The sequence below is a fragment of the Salvelinus fontinalis genome, unplaced genomic scaffold, assembly GCF_029448725.1.
Source record: "Salvelinus fontinalis isolate EN_2023a unplaced genomic scaffold, ASM2944872v1 scaffold_1099, whole genome shotgun sequence".
NCBI lineage: Eukaryota > Metazoa > Chordata > Actinopteri > Salmoniformes > Salmonidae > Salvelinus > Salvelinus fontinalis.
Window position 1 is genome coordinate 12,501 of NW_026601308.1, and position 15,274 is coordinate 27,774.

A 15,274-nucleotide genomic window follows, 5' to 3' on the forward strand; every position below is an offset into this window, starting at 1 on the left:
TGGAGAGGAGAGGGGATGGTAGTACTGCAGGTATTTGAGGTAGTACAGACTCTGTGTTGGTCTCTGTAGGCTGAGGTGAGACAGAGTGGCTTTATCTGGAAGTGGACTGACCTTACAAACTAAGTCTATGACTGGGCAGCAGAGAGCTGACTAGAGCAGGGCTTCTTAAACTATGGGTCGGGACCCAAAGTGGGACCTGGGCATGTGAGAGGTGGGGTCGTGAGTTATGAGAATACATCTATAATCACACACTTTTTCTTCTTAATTTGGGTCGAGTGTAGGCTAAAGTTAGCCTAGTATAGATTAAATAAATGCAGGACACTGGGCCATTGTACTGCAGAGAGCTGAGGAGAGAATGGACTAGCATGAGCCCCAGTACTTCCACCACTGTCTCATCTCCCACTGTGAGACAGGCTTAGTCTGCGTCCCAAATGGCACCCTATTCCCTATTTAGTGCACTACTTTTGACCAGGGACCATAGGTATTTAGTCCAAAGTAGTGCACTATATAGGGAGTAGGGTGCCATTTGAGATGCAGTTTATCTGCTTCTTGTGCTAGTGATTTGATGGGTGTCCTTGCGTCCCCGTGTGCTCCTGTTCCCTCCAGTGCTTGTGTCCCTGTACAGGGGAGGGTAGAGTCGTTCTCCTCCCCCTCTCCTAACCTTCGCTGACACAATTAGGTTGACACTTGTTCAGTTCTGCGAGCAGGCCGTCTCTCTCTTTTATTTTCTCTCTCTCTCTCTTTCATTCTCTCTCCCTCTTTTTCTCTCTCTCTTTCTCTCACCATGTCCCTCCAAACATCCCTCCCCTCTTCCCTTTATCCCCGTCTTCTTTCTTTTTATGTGGTTGTTTGTTTGGTTACATAAACAGATATCAGACAGTACAAGGTAACAGTGACCGTCACCACCATTCAGACAGCATTCAGACAGACAGATCTCTAAATGAGGTGAACTGAGAGGCTTAAAGCCACTGCGGAGGAGGAGGAGGAGGAGGAAGAGGAGTGGTCATGCTAACATGATAGTATTTACATTATCGTGAGGAAGTAATGAACGCTCTCAATCTAATGAGCTCTTCCAGCCCTCATCATAACCGACTAATTAACACAGCCATGCCGCCACTCAGCACATCACTTCTAATCAATACAAAATCCCTCCCTCCTCCTTTCTCTCCTCCTTCAACTAACCTTGGCCTCCTATCTCTCTACCTCTTCCCCTCTCTCTCTGTGTGAGCCGGAGCCATCAACGGTCTGCAGTGACAGCCTATGGCTTTGTTCACTGATGTGAATGAATGGACTACCACAAATAGACATGAGCACACACACACACACACACGCACACGCACACGCACACGCACACACACACAGTTAGAAAAGTAAAGTGCATCTAAACATACGTGCACACATTGATAAATATACGCCGACTCTCCCTTCACACTCGTCTCAGTGAGTGAGTGAGTGAGTGAGTGAGTGAGTGAGTGAGTGAGTGAGTGAGTGAGTGAGTGAGTGAGTGAGTGAGTGAGTGAGTGAGTGAGTGAGTGAGTGAGTGTGTGTGTGTGTGTGTGTGTGTGTCTGTTAGTGATGCGCGGGTCAGCTGTTTGTTGACCCGCACCCACCAGCAATTGCTAATAACCCGTCTGCAACCGCCCGACTATGTGTGATAAATAGCAGGCCTGCACCCAACCCTAACCCGAAAATATACAATATGTACTGAACACTTTAGTCCTTTCTGCCTCAGTGGATCGCCGTTAACTTTTTCTGCCCAAGTTCCCAATAACATTTGACTATCGGCGTATATTTGGCACACGTACAGTTAGGCCCTAAAGCTTAGGTTTACGCCCTAATGCCTGATCAAAATCATGAAAGAAAAACCTCAATGTATCATATAGATATGAATTGCACAAGAATTATCAGATATTTATGGATGTTTTTGATGGATCGTTTTCTCTTTGTCCAACCCGCCCACCACCCACCCGCCCTTCATCCACACAATATTTCATGAACCTAAACCCACCCTTCATCCACACAATATTTCATGACCCTAAACCCACCCTTCATCCACACAATATTTCATGAACCTAAACCCACCCTTCATCCACACAATATTTCATGACCCTAAACCCGCCCTTCCTCCACACAATATTTCATGAAACTAAACCCGCCCTTCATCCACACAATATTTCTGACCCTAAACCCACCCTTCATCCACACAATATTTCATGACCCTAAACCCGCCCTTCCTCCACACAATATTTCATGACCCTAAACCCGCCCTTCATCCACACAATATTTCATGACCCTAAACCCGCCCTTCATCCACACAATATTTCATGACCCTAAACCCGCCCTTCATCGACACAATATTTCATGACCCTAAACCCGCCCTTCATCCACACAATATTTCATGACCCTAAACCCGCCCTTCATCCACAAAGTATTTCATGAACCTAAACCCGCCCTTCATCCACACAATATTTCATGACCCTAAACCCGCCCGCCCCGCGGACACAGGTGTAGGATGTTAGTTTGATCACCCTGTTGCAGGAGAAAATTAAAACTTTACAAATAATTCTAAAACTTGTAGTGTGTTTGAGGTTTAAAAAGGTTAAAAATTGTTAATTTTGAATTTTCAGGCTTGATTTTCCCGTACGAAAAATATATCGACCCCTACAAAAATGTCCATTAATTATAATCGACATAATAATTCACATTTCCTGTATCTGCAGCATTATTTTCCTGCTGTAGCAAACTGGCTGAAATTAAGATCCTACATCTGTATAATCGCGGGGACTGTGGGTTATGAGTCAACCCACGCATCACGTGTGTGTGTGTGTGTGTGTGTGTGTGTGTGTGTGTGTGTGTGTGTGTGTGTGTGTGTGTGTGTGTGTGTGTGTGTGTGTGTGTGTGTGTGTGTGTGTGTGTGTGTGTGTGTGTGTGTGTGTGTGTGTGTGTGTGTGTGTGTGTGTGTGTGTGTGTGTGTGTGTGTGTGTGTGTGCCAGTGTGTGTCCAGTACCTATCTTTGGACTGCATGTTGTTGTTCACCTCTGTGATAGGCAGGTAACCTAAAAGCACTCTCTCTATAAGAGAGTCTACCCAGGGGGAGGAAGAGTAGGAGAGCAATCGCCTTAGTGCACTCACTCACTCACTCTCACAGATGATTGGAAGTGTTGGATTGAGGTGCACTGGGCGAGAGGAAAGGGCTTTGTTGACAGGTCCAGATGGAGTGACACAGCAAAGTGTAGAAGATAGTGTATTAAAGCTAGAAGACAGTGCATTAAAGCTAGAAGATAGTGTATTAAAGCTAGACGACAGTGTATTAAAGCTAGACGACAGTGTATTAAAGCTAGAAGACAGTGTATTAAAGCTAGAAGACAGTGTAGTAAAGCTAGAAGACAGTGTAGTACAACTAGAAGACAGTATATTAAAGCTAGACGACAGTGTAGTACAGCTAGAAGACAGTGTAGTACAACTAGAAGACAGTGTATTAAAGCTAGACGACAGTGTAGTACAGCTAGAAGACAGTGTATTAAAGCTAGAAGACAGTGTAGTAAAGCTAGAAGACAGTGTAGTACAGCTAGAAGACATTGTATTAAAGCTAGACGACAGTGTATTAAAGCTAGACGACAGTGTATTAAAGCTAGACGACAGTTTATTAAAGCCAGACGACAGTGTAGTACAGCTAGAAGACAGTGTATTAAAGCTAGAAGACAGTGTAGTACAGCTAGAAGACAGTGTATTAAAGCTAGAAGACAGTGTAGTACAACTAGAAGACAGTGTATTAAAGCTAGAAGACAGTGTATTAAAGCTAGAAGACAGTGTATTAAAGCTAGACGACAGTGTATTAAAGCTAGAAGACAGTGTAGTAAAGCTAGAAGACAGTGTAGTACAACTAGAAGACAGTGTATTAAAGCTAGAAGACAGTGTATTAAAGCTAGAAGACAGTGTATTAAAGCTAGAAGACCGTGTATTAAAGCTAGAAGACAGTGTAGTACAGCTAGAAGACAGTGTAGTACAGCTAGAAGACGGTGTAGTACAGCTAGAAGACGGTGTAGAACAGCTAGAAGACGGTGTAGTACAGCTAGAAGACGGTGTAGTACAGCTAGAAGACAGTGTAGTACAGCTAGACGACAGTGTATTAAAGCTAGAAGACAGTGTAGTAAAGCTAGAAGACAGTGTAGTACAACTAGAAGACAGTGTATTAAAGCTAGAAGACAGTGTATTAAAGCTAGAAGACAGTGTATTAAAGCTAGAAGACAGTGTAGTACAGCTAGAAGACAGTGTAGTACAGCTAGAAGACAGTGTAGTACAGCTTGAAGACGGTGTATTAAAGCTAGAAGATGGTGTAGTACAGCTAGAAGACAGTGTAGTATAGCTATAAGACAGTGTATTAAAAATAGAAGACAGTGTAGTAAAGCTAGAAGACAGTGTAGTAAAGCTAGAAGACAGTGTAGTATAGCTAGAAGACGGTGTAGTACAGCTAGAAGACAGTGTATTAAAGCTAGAAGACAGTGTAGTACAGCTAGAAGACAGTGTATTAAAGCTAGAAGACAGTGTATTAAAGCTAGAAGACAGTGTATTAAAGCTAGACGACAGTGTATTAAAGCTAGAAGACAGTGTTGTAAAGCTAGAAGACAGTGTAGTACAACTAGAAGACAGTGTATTAAAGCTAGAAGACAGTGTATTAAAGCTAGAAGACAGTGTATTAAAGCTAGAAGACAGTGTATTAAAGCTAGAAGACAGTGTAGTAAAGCTAGAAGACAGTGTAGTAAAGCTAGAAGACGGTGTAGTAAAGCTAGAAGACAGTGTAGTAAAGCTAGAAGACAGTGTAGTACAGCTAGAAGACAGTGTAGTACAGCTAGAAGACAGTGTAGTACAGCTTGAAGACGGTGTATTAAAGCTAGAAGATGGTGTAGTACAGCTAGAAGACAGTGTAGTATAGCTATAAGACAGTGTAGTAAAGCTAGAAGACAGTGTAGTAAAGCTAGAAGACGGTGTAGTACAGCTAGAAGACGGTGTAGTACAGCTAGAAGACAGTGTATTAAAGCTAGAAGACAGTGTAGTACAGCTAGAAGACAGTGTAGTACAGCTTGAAGACGGTGTATTAAAGCTAGAAGACGGTGTATTAAAGCTAGAAGACATTGTATTAAAGCTAGAAGACAGTGTAGTACAACTAGAAGACAGTGTATTACAGCTAGAAGACGGTATAGTACAGCTAGAAGACGGTATAGTACAGCTAGAAGACGGTGTCGTACAGCTAGAAGACGGTGTAGTAAAGCTAGAAGACAGTGTAGCAAAGCTAGAAGACAGTGTAGTAAAGCTAGAAGACAGTGTAGCAAAGCTAGAAGACGGTGTAGTACAGCTAGAAGACAGTGTAGTACAGCTAGAAGACAGTGTAGTACAGCTTGAAGACGGTGTATTAAAGCTAGAAGACGGTGTAGTACAGCTAGAAGACAGTGTAGTACAGCTAGACGACAGTGTATTAAAGCTAGAAGACAGTGTAGTAAAGCTAGAAGACAGTGTAGTACAACTAGAAGACAGTGTATTAAAGCTAGAAGACAGTGTATTAAAGCTAGAAGACAGTGTATTAAAGCTAGAAGACAGTGTAGTACAGCTAGAAGACGGTGTAGTAAAGCTAGAAGACAGTGTAGTACAGCTAGAAGACAGTGTATTAAAGCTAGAAGACAGTGTAGTACAGCTAGAAGACAGTGTATTAAAGCTATAAGACAGTGTAGTAAAGCTAGAAGACAGTGTAGTAAAGCTAGAAGACAGTGTAGTAAAGCTAGAAGACAGTGTAGTACAGCTTGAAGACGGTGTATTAAAGCTAGAAGACGGTGTATTAAAGCTAGAAGACATTGTATTAAAGCTAGAAGACAGTGTAGTACAACTAGAAGACCGTGTATTACAGCTAGAAGACGGTATAGTACAGCTAGAAGACGGTGTCGTACAGCTAGAAGACAGTGTAGTAAAGCTAGAAGACAGTGTAGCAAAGCTAGAAGACAGTGTAGCAAAGCTAGAAGACAGTGTAGTAAAGCTAGAAGACAGTGTAGCAAAGCTAGAAGACAGTGTAGCAAAGCTAGAAGACAGTGTAGCAAAGCTAGAAGACAGTGTAGTAAAGCTAGAAGACAGTATAGCAAAGCTAGAAGACAGTGTATTAAAGCTAGAAGACGGTGTATTAAAGCTAGAAGACAGTGTAGCAAAGCTAAAAGACAGTGTAGCAAAGCTAAAAGACTAGCTAAAATTCCAGAACTAAAACGAAATGCCCATATTACATTCACACAATCTTATACATTTATGATGCGTGCACACACACACACACACAAGCACACACACACACACACACACACACACACACACACACACACACACACACACACACACACACACACACACACACACACACACACACACACACACACACACATTTATAGAACTGTGAATAATGAATGGTTTGCCTTATCATTTTAGGAAGACCTTAGCTGTGTTCGAATATCCATACTAACATACTGTATACTACATACTTAATGAGTATATACTACATACCATGTACTATTAGTTCACTTTAGTACTGTATAGTGTAAATGAACCGTATGGTTTCAGTTGAGCTTACTAGCGATTCGCCTGTCTACCGGAAGTTGATGCTGTTGCTATGCAACCTCTTGCTAGCTAGTTAGCGTAACAAATTACTAGGTAGACATTTTACGACTTCGGGTGTGTTCTTAAATTCAATATGGAGTGCCAGAGTGCGCTCGTAAATTCAGAGCGTTGTCAGATTGTCCATTTGTAAATTCGCTCTCGGTGCGCACACTGGACACTTGGGCTGAGGAGTAGGGTTGATTTGAGCATTCTGACCTTACAACGGCTGTCGAGCACCCAAGCTAACGTTGGATAGCTTGCTAGCTACTTCCAGACACAAATGAGACCACTTTGACCATTTTACTCGCCCTAGCAGAGCTGGTTGGGCAGTTTTCATGTTATCCAGAGCGTTGGTGACTGTTTACGCTTTTTTGCCGGCGTTTACTGACATCGGCCATATTCAACGGGTGTTGAGTGCTCGTAAATTCGTCATTCTGTACTCTGGTACACTCAGACAATAGCCAGAGCGAATTTACGAAAGCACCCGAATGTCCATTGAGAACGCACACCGACTATACTATACCATTTAGCTGAGCTAAGAATGATGGGAATAATCAAGTCAATAGACGTTGGGTAGTTAGACAGCCTATAGTTAATATACTGGCAAGTTTGATGTAAAAGTAGCCAACTAACTTTAGGTAGCATACTAATACATACTGCTGTAATGATATGCTGTGTGGTTCGTAAATACAGCGTAGCTAACAAATTGTCAGCCAACATAACGTGTAAGGTAACTTATTTGAAAAGTCATTACTTTGTTACATTGCTCAACATTTTCTTAACATTTGTCATAATTAGTTAAATCAATGAATTTGTATCCGCTCTCGTTGTACTTCGGCAGCATATTTTCCGCATATCTGATCTGTTTATGTAAGCTGATCTGTTTATGTCATCTGATCTGTTTATGTAAGCTGATCTGTTTATGTCATCTGATCTGTTTATGTAAGCTGATCTGTTTATGTCATCTGATCTGTTTATGTAAGCTGATCTGTTTATGTCATCTGATCTGTTTATGTCATCTGATCTGTTTATGTCATCTGATCTGTTTATGTAAGCTGATCTGTTTATGTCATCTGATCTGTTTATGTCATGTGATCTGTTTATGTCATGTGATCTGTTTATGTCATCTGATCTGTTTATGTAAGCTGATCTGTTTATGTAAGCTGATCTGTTTATGTCATCTGATCTGTTTATGTCATCTGATCTGTTTATGTCAGCTGATCTGTTTATGTAAGCTGATCTGTTTATGTCATCTGATCTGTTTATGTCATCTGATCTGTTTATGTCATCTGATCTGTTTATGTCATGTGATCTGTTTATGTCATCTGATCTGTTTATGTCATGTGATCTGTTTATGTCATCTGATCTGTTTATGTCATGTGATCTGTTTATGTCATCTGATCTGTTTATGTCATGTGATCTGTTTATGTCATCTGATCTGTTTATGTCATCTGATCTGTTTGTCATCTGATCTGTTTATGTCATGTGATCTGTTTATGTCATGTGATCTGTTTATGTCATCTGATCTGTTTATGTAAGCTGATCTGTTTATGTCATCTGATCTGTTTATGTCATCTGATCTGTTTATGTAAGCTGATCTGTTTATGTAAGCTGATCTGTTTATGTCATCTGATCTGTTTATGTCATCTGATCTGTTTATGTCATCTGATCTGTTTATGTCATCTGATCTGTTTATGTCATCTGATCTGTTTATGTCATCTGATCTGTTTATGTCATCTGATCTGTTTATGTAAGCTGATCTGTTTATGTCATCTGATCTGTTTATGTCATCTGATCTGTTTATGTCATGTGATCTGTTTATGTCATGTGATCTGTTTATGTCATGTGATCTGTTTATGTCATGTGATCTGTTTGTCATCTGATCTGTTTATGTCATGTGATCTGTTTATGTCATGTGATCTGTTTATGTCATGTGATCTGTTTATGTCATGTGATCTGTTTATGTCATGTGATCTGTTTATGTCATCTGATCTGTTTATGTCATGTGATCTGTTTATGTCATGTGATCTGTTTATGTCATGTGATCTGTTTATGTCATCTGATCTGTTTATGTAAGCTGATCTGTTTATGTCATCTGATCTGTTTATGTAAGCTGATCTGTTTATGTCATCTGATCTGTTTATGTCATCTGATCTGTTTATGTCATCTGATCTGTTTATGTCATCTGATCTGTTTATGTCATCTGATCTGTTTATGTAAGCTGATCTGTTTATGTAAGCTGATCTGTTTATGTAAGCTGATCTGTTTATGTCATCTGATCTGTTTATGTCATGTGATCTGTTTATGTCATCTGATCTGTTTATGTCATGTGATCTGTTTATGTCATCTGATCTGTTTATGTCATGTGATCTGTTTATGTCATCTGATCTGTTTATGTCATGTGATCTGTTTATGTCATCTGATCTGTTTATGTCATCTGATCTGTTTATGTCATCTGATCTGTTTATGTCATGTGATCTGTTTATGTCATCTGATCTGTTTATGTAAGCTGATCTGTTTATGTAAGCTGATCTGTTTATGTCATCTGATCTGTTTATGTCATCTGATCTGTTTATGTCATCTGATCTGTTTATGTCATCTGATCTGTTTATGTCATCTGATCTGTTTATGTCATCTGATCTGTTTATGTCATCTGATCTGTGTATGTAATCTGATCTGTTTAACCCTGATCAACCACATGATCAAGAGAAAGGCTTTCTCTACTTCTGTGTTGGTCTAGTTCTATCAGTGATGTTCCACCAATGAAGAGCCGCTAATACAGATTACTGTTTGATTACTAGCAGTAATCTGACTCCCGACAACACTCCCGACTCCTGACAACACTCAGTGCATTGGCAACACTGTTGAGCCATAGTGCATTATAACAGAGAGCGAGACAGCCGCTCTAAGAAAGCAGTTTTTTCCAAAGTGGTTGATTGAATATGCATCTACTGTTGCACACAAGAAAATGTTATGTTGACGGATAGTTCGTTTTTCTTAAGACTTAAGTGAATCATGTTTTTCAAGTGGTTGTCCGTGTGTGTTTGTGTGGCTTAGTGCGCTGATAAATAGATGCTCATCTTTTTCTCATGTTGGTGGACTGGACAGTTCAATACACAGCATGATATTGATTGTGTTACTATTCAAACACATCTCATCTTTACTGCTTGAGGGCAGCAGCATCTCATACATACTGTAAAACTTTGCCATTTAATTTAAAAGTTTTACGGTAGGAGGTCATTTTTTTACCCTAGCTCACAGAGAGAGGGAGAGCGTTAGAGCGAGAGAGCGCAAGAGAGGGGAAAGAGCGAGAGAGAGAGAGAGCGAGAGAGAGCAAGAGAGCTAGCGAGCAGCATTTTGTGTCTAATTGCTTCTTCGGACTGTGGAAATGGCCCTTTGTAAGCATGTACTGCATCACACATTCTCTCTCTCTCTGTGGTGTTATGAATCTCACAGGTCCCCTGAACCACTCACACATACACCACAGGTCCCCTGAACCACTCACACATACACCACAGGTCCCCTGAACCATTCACACATACACCACAGGTCACCTGAACCACTCACACATACACCACAGGTCCCCTGAACCACTCACACATACACCACAGGTCCCCTGAACCACTCACACATACACCACAGGTCCCCTGAACCATTCACACATACACCACAGGTCACCTGAACCACTCACACATACACCACAGGTCCCCTGAACCACTCACACATACACCACAGGTCCCCTGAACCATTCACACATACACCACAGGTCACCTGAACCACTCACACATACACCACAGGTCCCCTGAACCATTCACACATACACCACAGGTCACCTGAACCACTCACACATACACCACAGGTCCCCTGAACCACTCACACATACACCACAGGTCCCCTGAACCATTCACACATACACCACAGGTCACCTGAACCACTCACACATACACCACAGGTCCCCTGAACCATTCACACATACACCACAGGTCACCTGAACCACTCACACATACACCACAGGTCCCCTGAACCACTCACACATACACCACAGGTCCCCTGAACCACTCACACATACACCACAGGTCCCCTGAACCACTCACACATACACCACAGGTCCCCTGAACCACTCACACATACACCACAGGTCCCCTGAACCACTTCTGCAATAATTAATGGATTATTAACAACAGCTGCTGTCCATTAGTAACCGTAGCAGACCAGTCGATTCCCCCGTGACCGCCATGATTCCCTTCTGAGGGAGCCTATAGCTCTCTCTCTCTCTCTCACAAACAGACACACACACTGTGTTACTGTGTGGATGATAATGTGTCCAACTCATGTTTATGTATTTGTAGGGATGTTGTGTGTATGATGATGAGTTATGTCTAGATGAGTTGTATTTCCCAAAATAATAGTCCTCTCGGATCCTTATGGGATAAGATATAATATTACTGGAAATGACTGGTAAAGTGTGTGACCGTGAGTCGAGGTTCGTTAATGTGTTGGTGACAAAGATTGAAATGGGGTGTCTGGACTATAGAAATAAAATAACTAGAACTTTTACCATTGACTTATATTTCTGTGGTTGAAACATTAGCAGGTGTTTGGCACTAGTGTGTTACAGTAGCTACATTACAACGACCATAGTACAGTACAAACAGACCTTAGACCAGGCTACTGTTCTGCCTACTGCCTCATTACAACGACCATAACACAGTACAAACAGACCTGAGACCAGGCTACTGTTCTGCCTACTGCCTCATTACAACGACCATAACACAGTACAAACAGACCTGAGACCAGGCTACTGTTCTGCCTACTGCCTCATTACAACGACCATAACACAGTACAAACAGACCTTAGAACAGGCTACTGCCACATTACAACATTACTGTAGCAGCCTAGTGCCTCATTACAACATTACTGTAGCAGCTTAGTGCCTCATTACAACATTACTGTTGCAGTCTAGTGCCTCATTACAACATTACTGTAGCAGACTAGTGCCTCATTACAACATTACTGTAGCAGTCTAGTGCCTCATTACAACATTACTGTTGCAGACTAGTGCCTCATTATAACATTACTGTAGCAGCCTAGTGCCTCATTATAACATTACTGTAGCAGCCTAGTGCCTCATTATAACATTACTGTAGCAGCCTAGTCCCTCATTATAACATTACTGTAGCAGACTAGTGCCTCATTACACCATTACTGTTGCCGACTAGTGCCTCATTATAACATTACTGTTGCAGTCTAGTGCCTCATTACAACATTACTGTAGCAGTCTAGTGCCTCATTATAACATTACTGTAGCAGTCTAGTGCCTCATTATAACATTACTGTAGCAGCCTAGTGCCTCATTACAGCATTACTGTAACAGCCTAGTGCCTCATTACAGCATTACTGTAGCAGCCTAGTGCCTCATTACAACATTACTGTTGCAGTCTAGTGCCTCATTATAACATTACTGTAGCAGACTAGTGCCTCATTACAGCATTACTGTAACAGCCTAGTGCCTCATTACATCATTACTGTAGCAGCCTAGTGCCTCATTACAACATTACTGTTGCAGTCTAGTGCCTCATTATAACATTACTGTAGCAGACTAGTGCCTCATTACAGCATTACTGTAAGCCTAGTGCCTCATTACAGCATTACTGTAGCAGCCTAGTGCCTCATTACAACATTACTGTTGCAGTCTAGTGCCTCATTACAACATTACTGTAGCAGACTAGTGCCTCATTATACCATTACTGTTGCAGTCTAGTGCCTCATTATAACATTACTGTAGCAGACTAGTGCCTCATTACAGCATTACTGTAACAGCCTAGTGCCTCATTACAACATTACTGTTGCAGTCTAGTGCCTCATTATAACATTACTGTTGCAGACTAGTGCCTCATTACAGCATTACTGTAACAGCCTAGTGCCTCATTACAGCATTACTGTAGCGGCCTAGTGCCTCATTACAACATTACTGTTGCAGTCTAGTGCCTCATTACAACATTACTGTAGCAGACTAGTGCCTCATTATAACAGTACTGTAGCAGACTAGTGCCTCATTACAGCATTACTGTAGCAGCCTAGTGCCTCATTACATCATTACTGTAGCGGCCTAGTGCCTCATTACAACATTACTGTTGCAGTCTAGTGCCTCATTACAACATTACTGTAGCAGACTAGTGCCTCATTATAACAGTACTGTAGCAGCCTAGTGCCTCATTACAACATTACTGTTGCAGTCTAGTGCCTCATTACAACAGTACTGTAGCAGACTAGTGCCTCATTACAGCATTACTGTAGCAGCCTAGTGCCTCATTACAACATTACTGTTGCAGTCTAGTGCCTCATTACAACATTACTGTAGCAGACTAGTGCCTCATTACAGCATTACTGTAGCAGCCTAGTGCCTCATTACAACATTACTGTTGCAGTCTAGTGCCTCATTACAACATTACTGTTGCAGTCTAGTGCCTCATTACAACATTACTGTAGCAGTCTCAGGAAACAGTTATTATGCATGGTTGTTATGAGGATTACCATCTTAATCTGATGGCTGAATGCAGGATCCCGCTAACAATCTAAACAGCTGTATTCAAATGCATAGTGATGAGGCCTTCCTCCATTCCCTTTCATCAGTACAAGTGCGTACTATTTTATCATGTTGTCCTAAACTGGAACCATATTTCTGTCATTCAGCATGCTAATTTAATCCCTCTTTTCTCCCCCCTCCCTTTCTCTCTCTCTTCTCCCTCTTCTCCCTCCCCCCCTCTCTCCCTCTATCTAGGTAAACTAGGGGTGTTCCTCCAGGAGAACAACACCATAGACACGGGGGAGGTGGACGTGGGGCGCAGGGCCGTTCAGGAAGTCCCACCAGGGATCTTCTGGCGCTCCCAGCTCTACATTGACCAGCCTCAGTTCCTCAAGTTCAACATCTCAGTGCAGAGGGATGCGTTGGTGGGGGTCTACGGCAGGAAGGGCCTGCCCCCCTCACATACACAGGTAGGAAGGGATCCAATGTCCCTCCCCTCCAATGAGCTTTGAGAGGGAGGTAACACATTGAGGAATCAAGCATGGGAGGCATCAAGGATTTGAAGGCTAGTTAAGTTTTCAGACAGGGCCAATGTATCATCTTTAACAATGGCAGACATATTCCTCAAGGGCACGGCAGAGACACTCCATGCAGCCTCTAAATGAAGCACACACACACACACACACACATACATACACGTACAGACACACACACACACACACACACACACACACACACACACATACACGTACAGACACACACACGCACACGTACACACACACACACGTACAGACTCACACACACACACACACACACACTCCAAATGAAGCGGCTAAAGCCTAATAGAGGTAATTGGCAACAAAGTTCTTCACAAGGCTGCGCGTCGATAGCCCAGAGTGGAGCGAGAGCGTTAGCAGGCGCCGTGGCATTATTTGCTCTGTGTGGTAATCAATATGTTTCTTTAAGACGTTGGAGAGGACATAATGAGGGGATATTGACGGACATGTTGGATGAAAGCTGAGGAACAGGCAGGGAATTAAGTAGTGGTAATTTTTCAGGTTTGGTCTCTGTGGATGGTGTGTGTGTCCGTGTCAGGAATGAATATTTTTCTCTTTTTGGGGAGAAAAGTATTCTTTCCATGAATGACTCATTAGCAGAGATGGGGAAAATGTTAATAGAATCAATGTTTATGGCCACTGTGAGATATAAAACATTTATGGCCAGAAATGAAAGGGAAGATGTTCCAAGTCATTCGAGGCCAAACGTTAGTTCAACGTTAGTGTTGAAGGACTAGAAACAGATGAAATGGAGTGTGTGTGTGTGTGTGTGTGTGTGCGTGTGTGTGTGCGTGTGCGTGTGCGTGTGCGTGTGCGTGTGCGTGTGCGTGTGTGTGTGTGTGTGTGTGTTGTCCAGTATGACTTTGTGGAGCTGCTGGATGGCAGTCGGCTGATCACCAAGGAGAAGCGCGGGCTGGTGGAGGTGGAGGGCGTGTCTAGGCGGGCGCGCTCGGTGAGCGTGCACGAAGCGGGCTTCATCCAGTACCTGGACTCTGGCATCTGGCACATGGCCTTCTACAACGACGGGAAGAACTCAGAACAGGTCTCCTACAACACCATCGTCATAGGTCAGTATGTGTGTGTGTGTCTCCAGGGTGCGTAAGCTCTGCGTAATGTGTGGCCTCTCAGTAAGTGGCTGGAGAGTTTAGGCCCTACATCAAAGCACAGCACACGCTCCTTAGTGGCCTGTTCTCTCTCCCTCATTCTCTCTATCTATTTCTCTCTCTCTCTCTTTCTCCCTCTCTCTCTCTCCCTCTCTCTATCTCTCTCTCCCTCTTTCTTTCTCTCTTTCTTTCTCTCTCTCTCTTGCTCTCTCTCTCGATCTCTCTCATTTTCTCGGTCTCTCTCTTTCTCTCTCCCTCTCTCTTCCTCTCTCTCCCGCTCTCTCTCCCTCCCTCCCTCTCTTCCCACCTTCCAAAGAACAGGGTATAAGTTTGACTGGCTTAATCAAAACACTACTCTCTTGCCATCTCTATTATAATGGAAATTAAAAGGAATTGTTTGTCCATGCATTGCACGAACGCTATAAAGGTTGGACATGCCCCTGCAATAAGCACCAGAGATG

At 42.5% G+C, this 15,274-nt stretch overlaps 1 protein-coding gene across 2 annotated transcripts in view; it reads left to right on the forward strand.

Annotated features, from left to right (window-relative positions):
• The window catches only part of LOC129848681 (teneurin-3-like), a 47,092-nt gene that overhangs the window by 1,515 nt on the left and 30,303 nt on the right, over positions 1-15,274 (forward strand). For both annotated transcript variants that reach the window (XM_055915773.1, XM_055915774.1), the window contains exons 2-3: positions 13,409-13,623; positions 14,567-14,777. In XM_055915773.1, the coding sequence (XP_055771748.1) occupies positions 13,409-13,623; positions 14,567-14,777 (426 nt within the window). The remainder of the gene's footprint in view (positions 1-13,408; positions 13,624-14,566; positions 14,778-15,274) is intronic.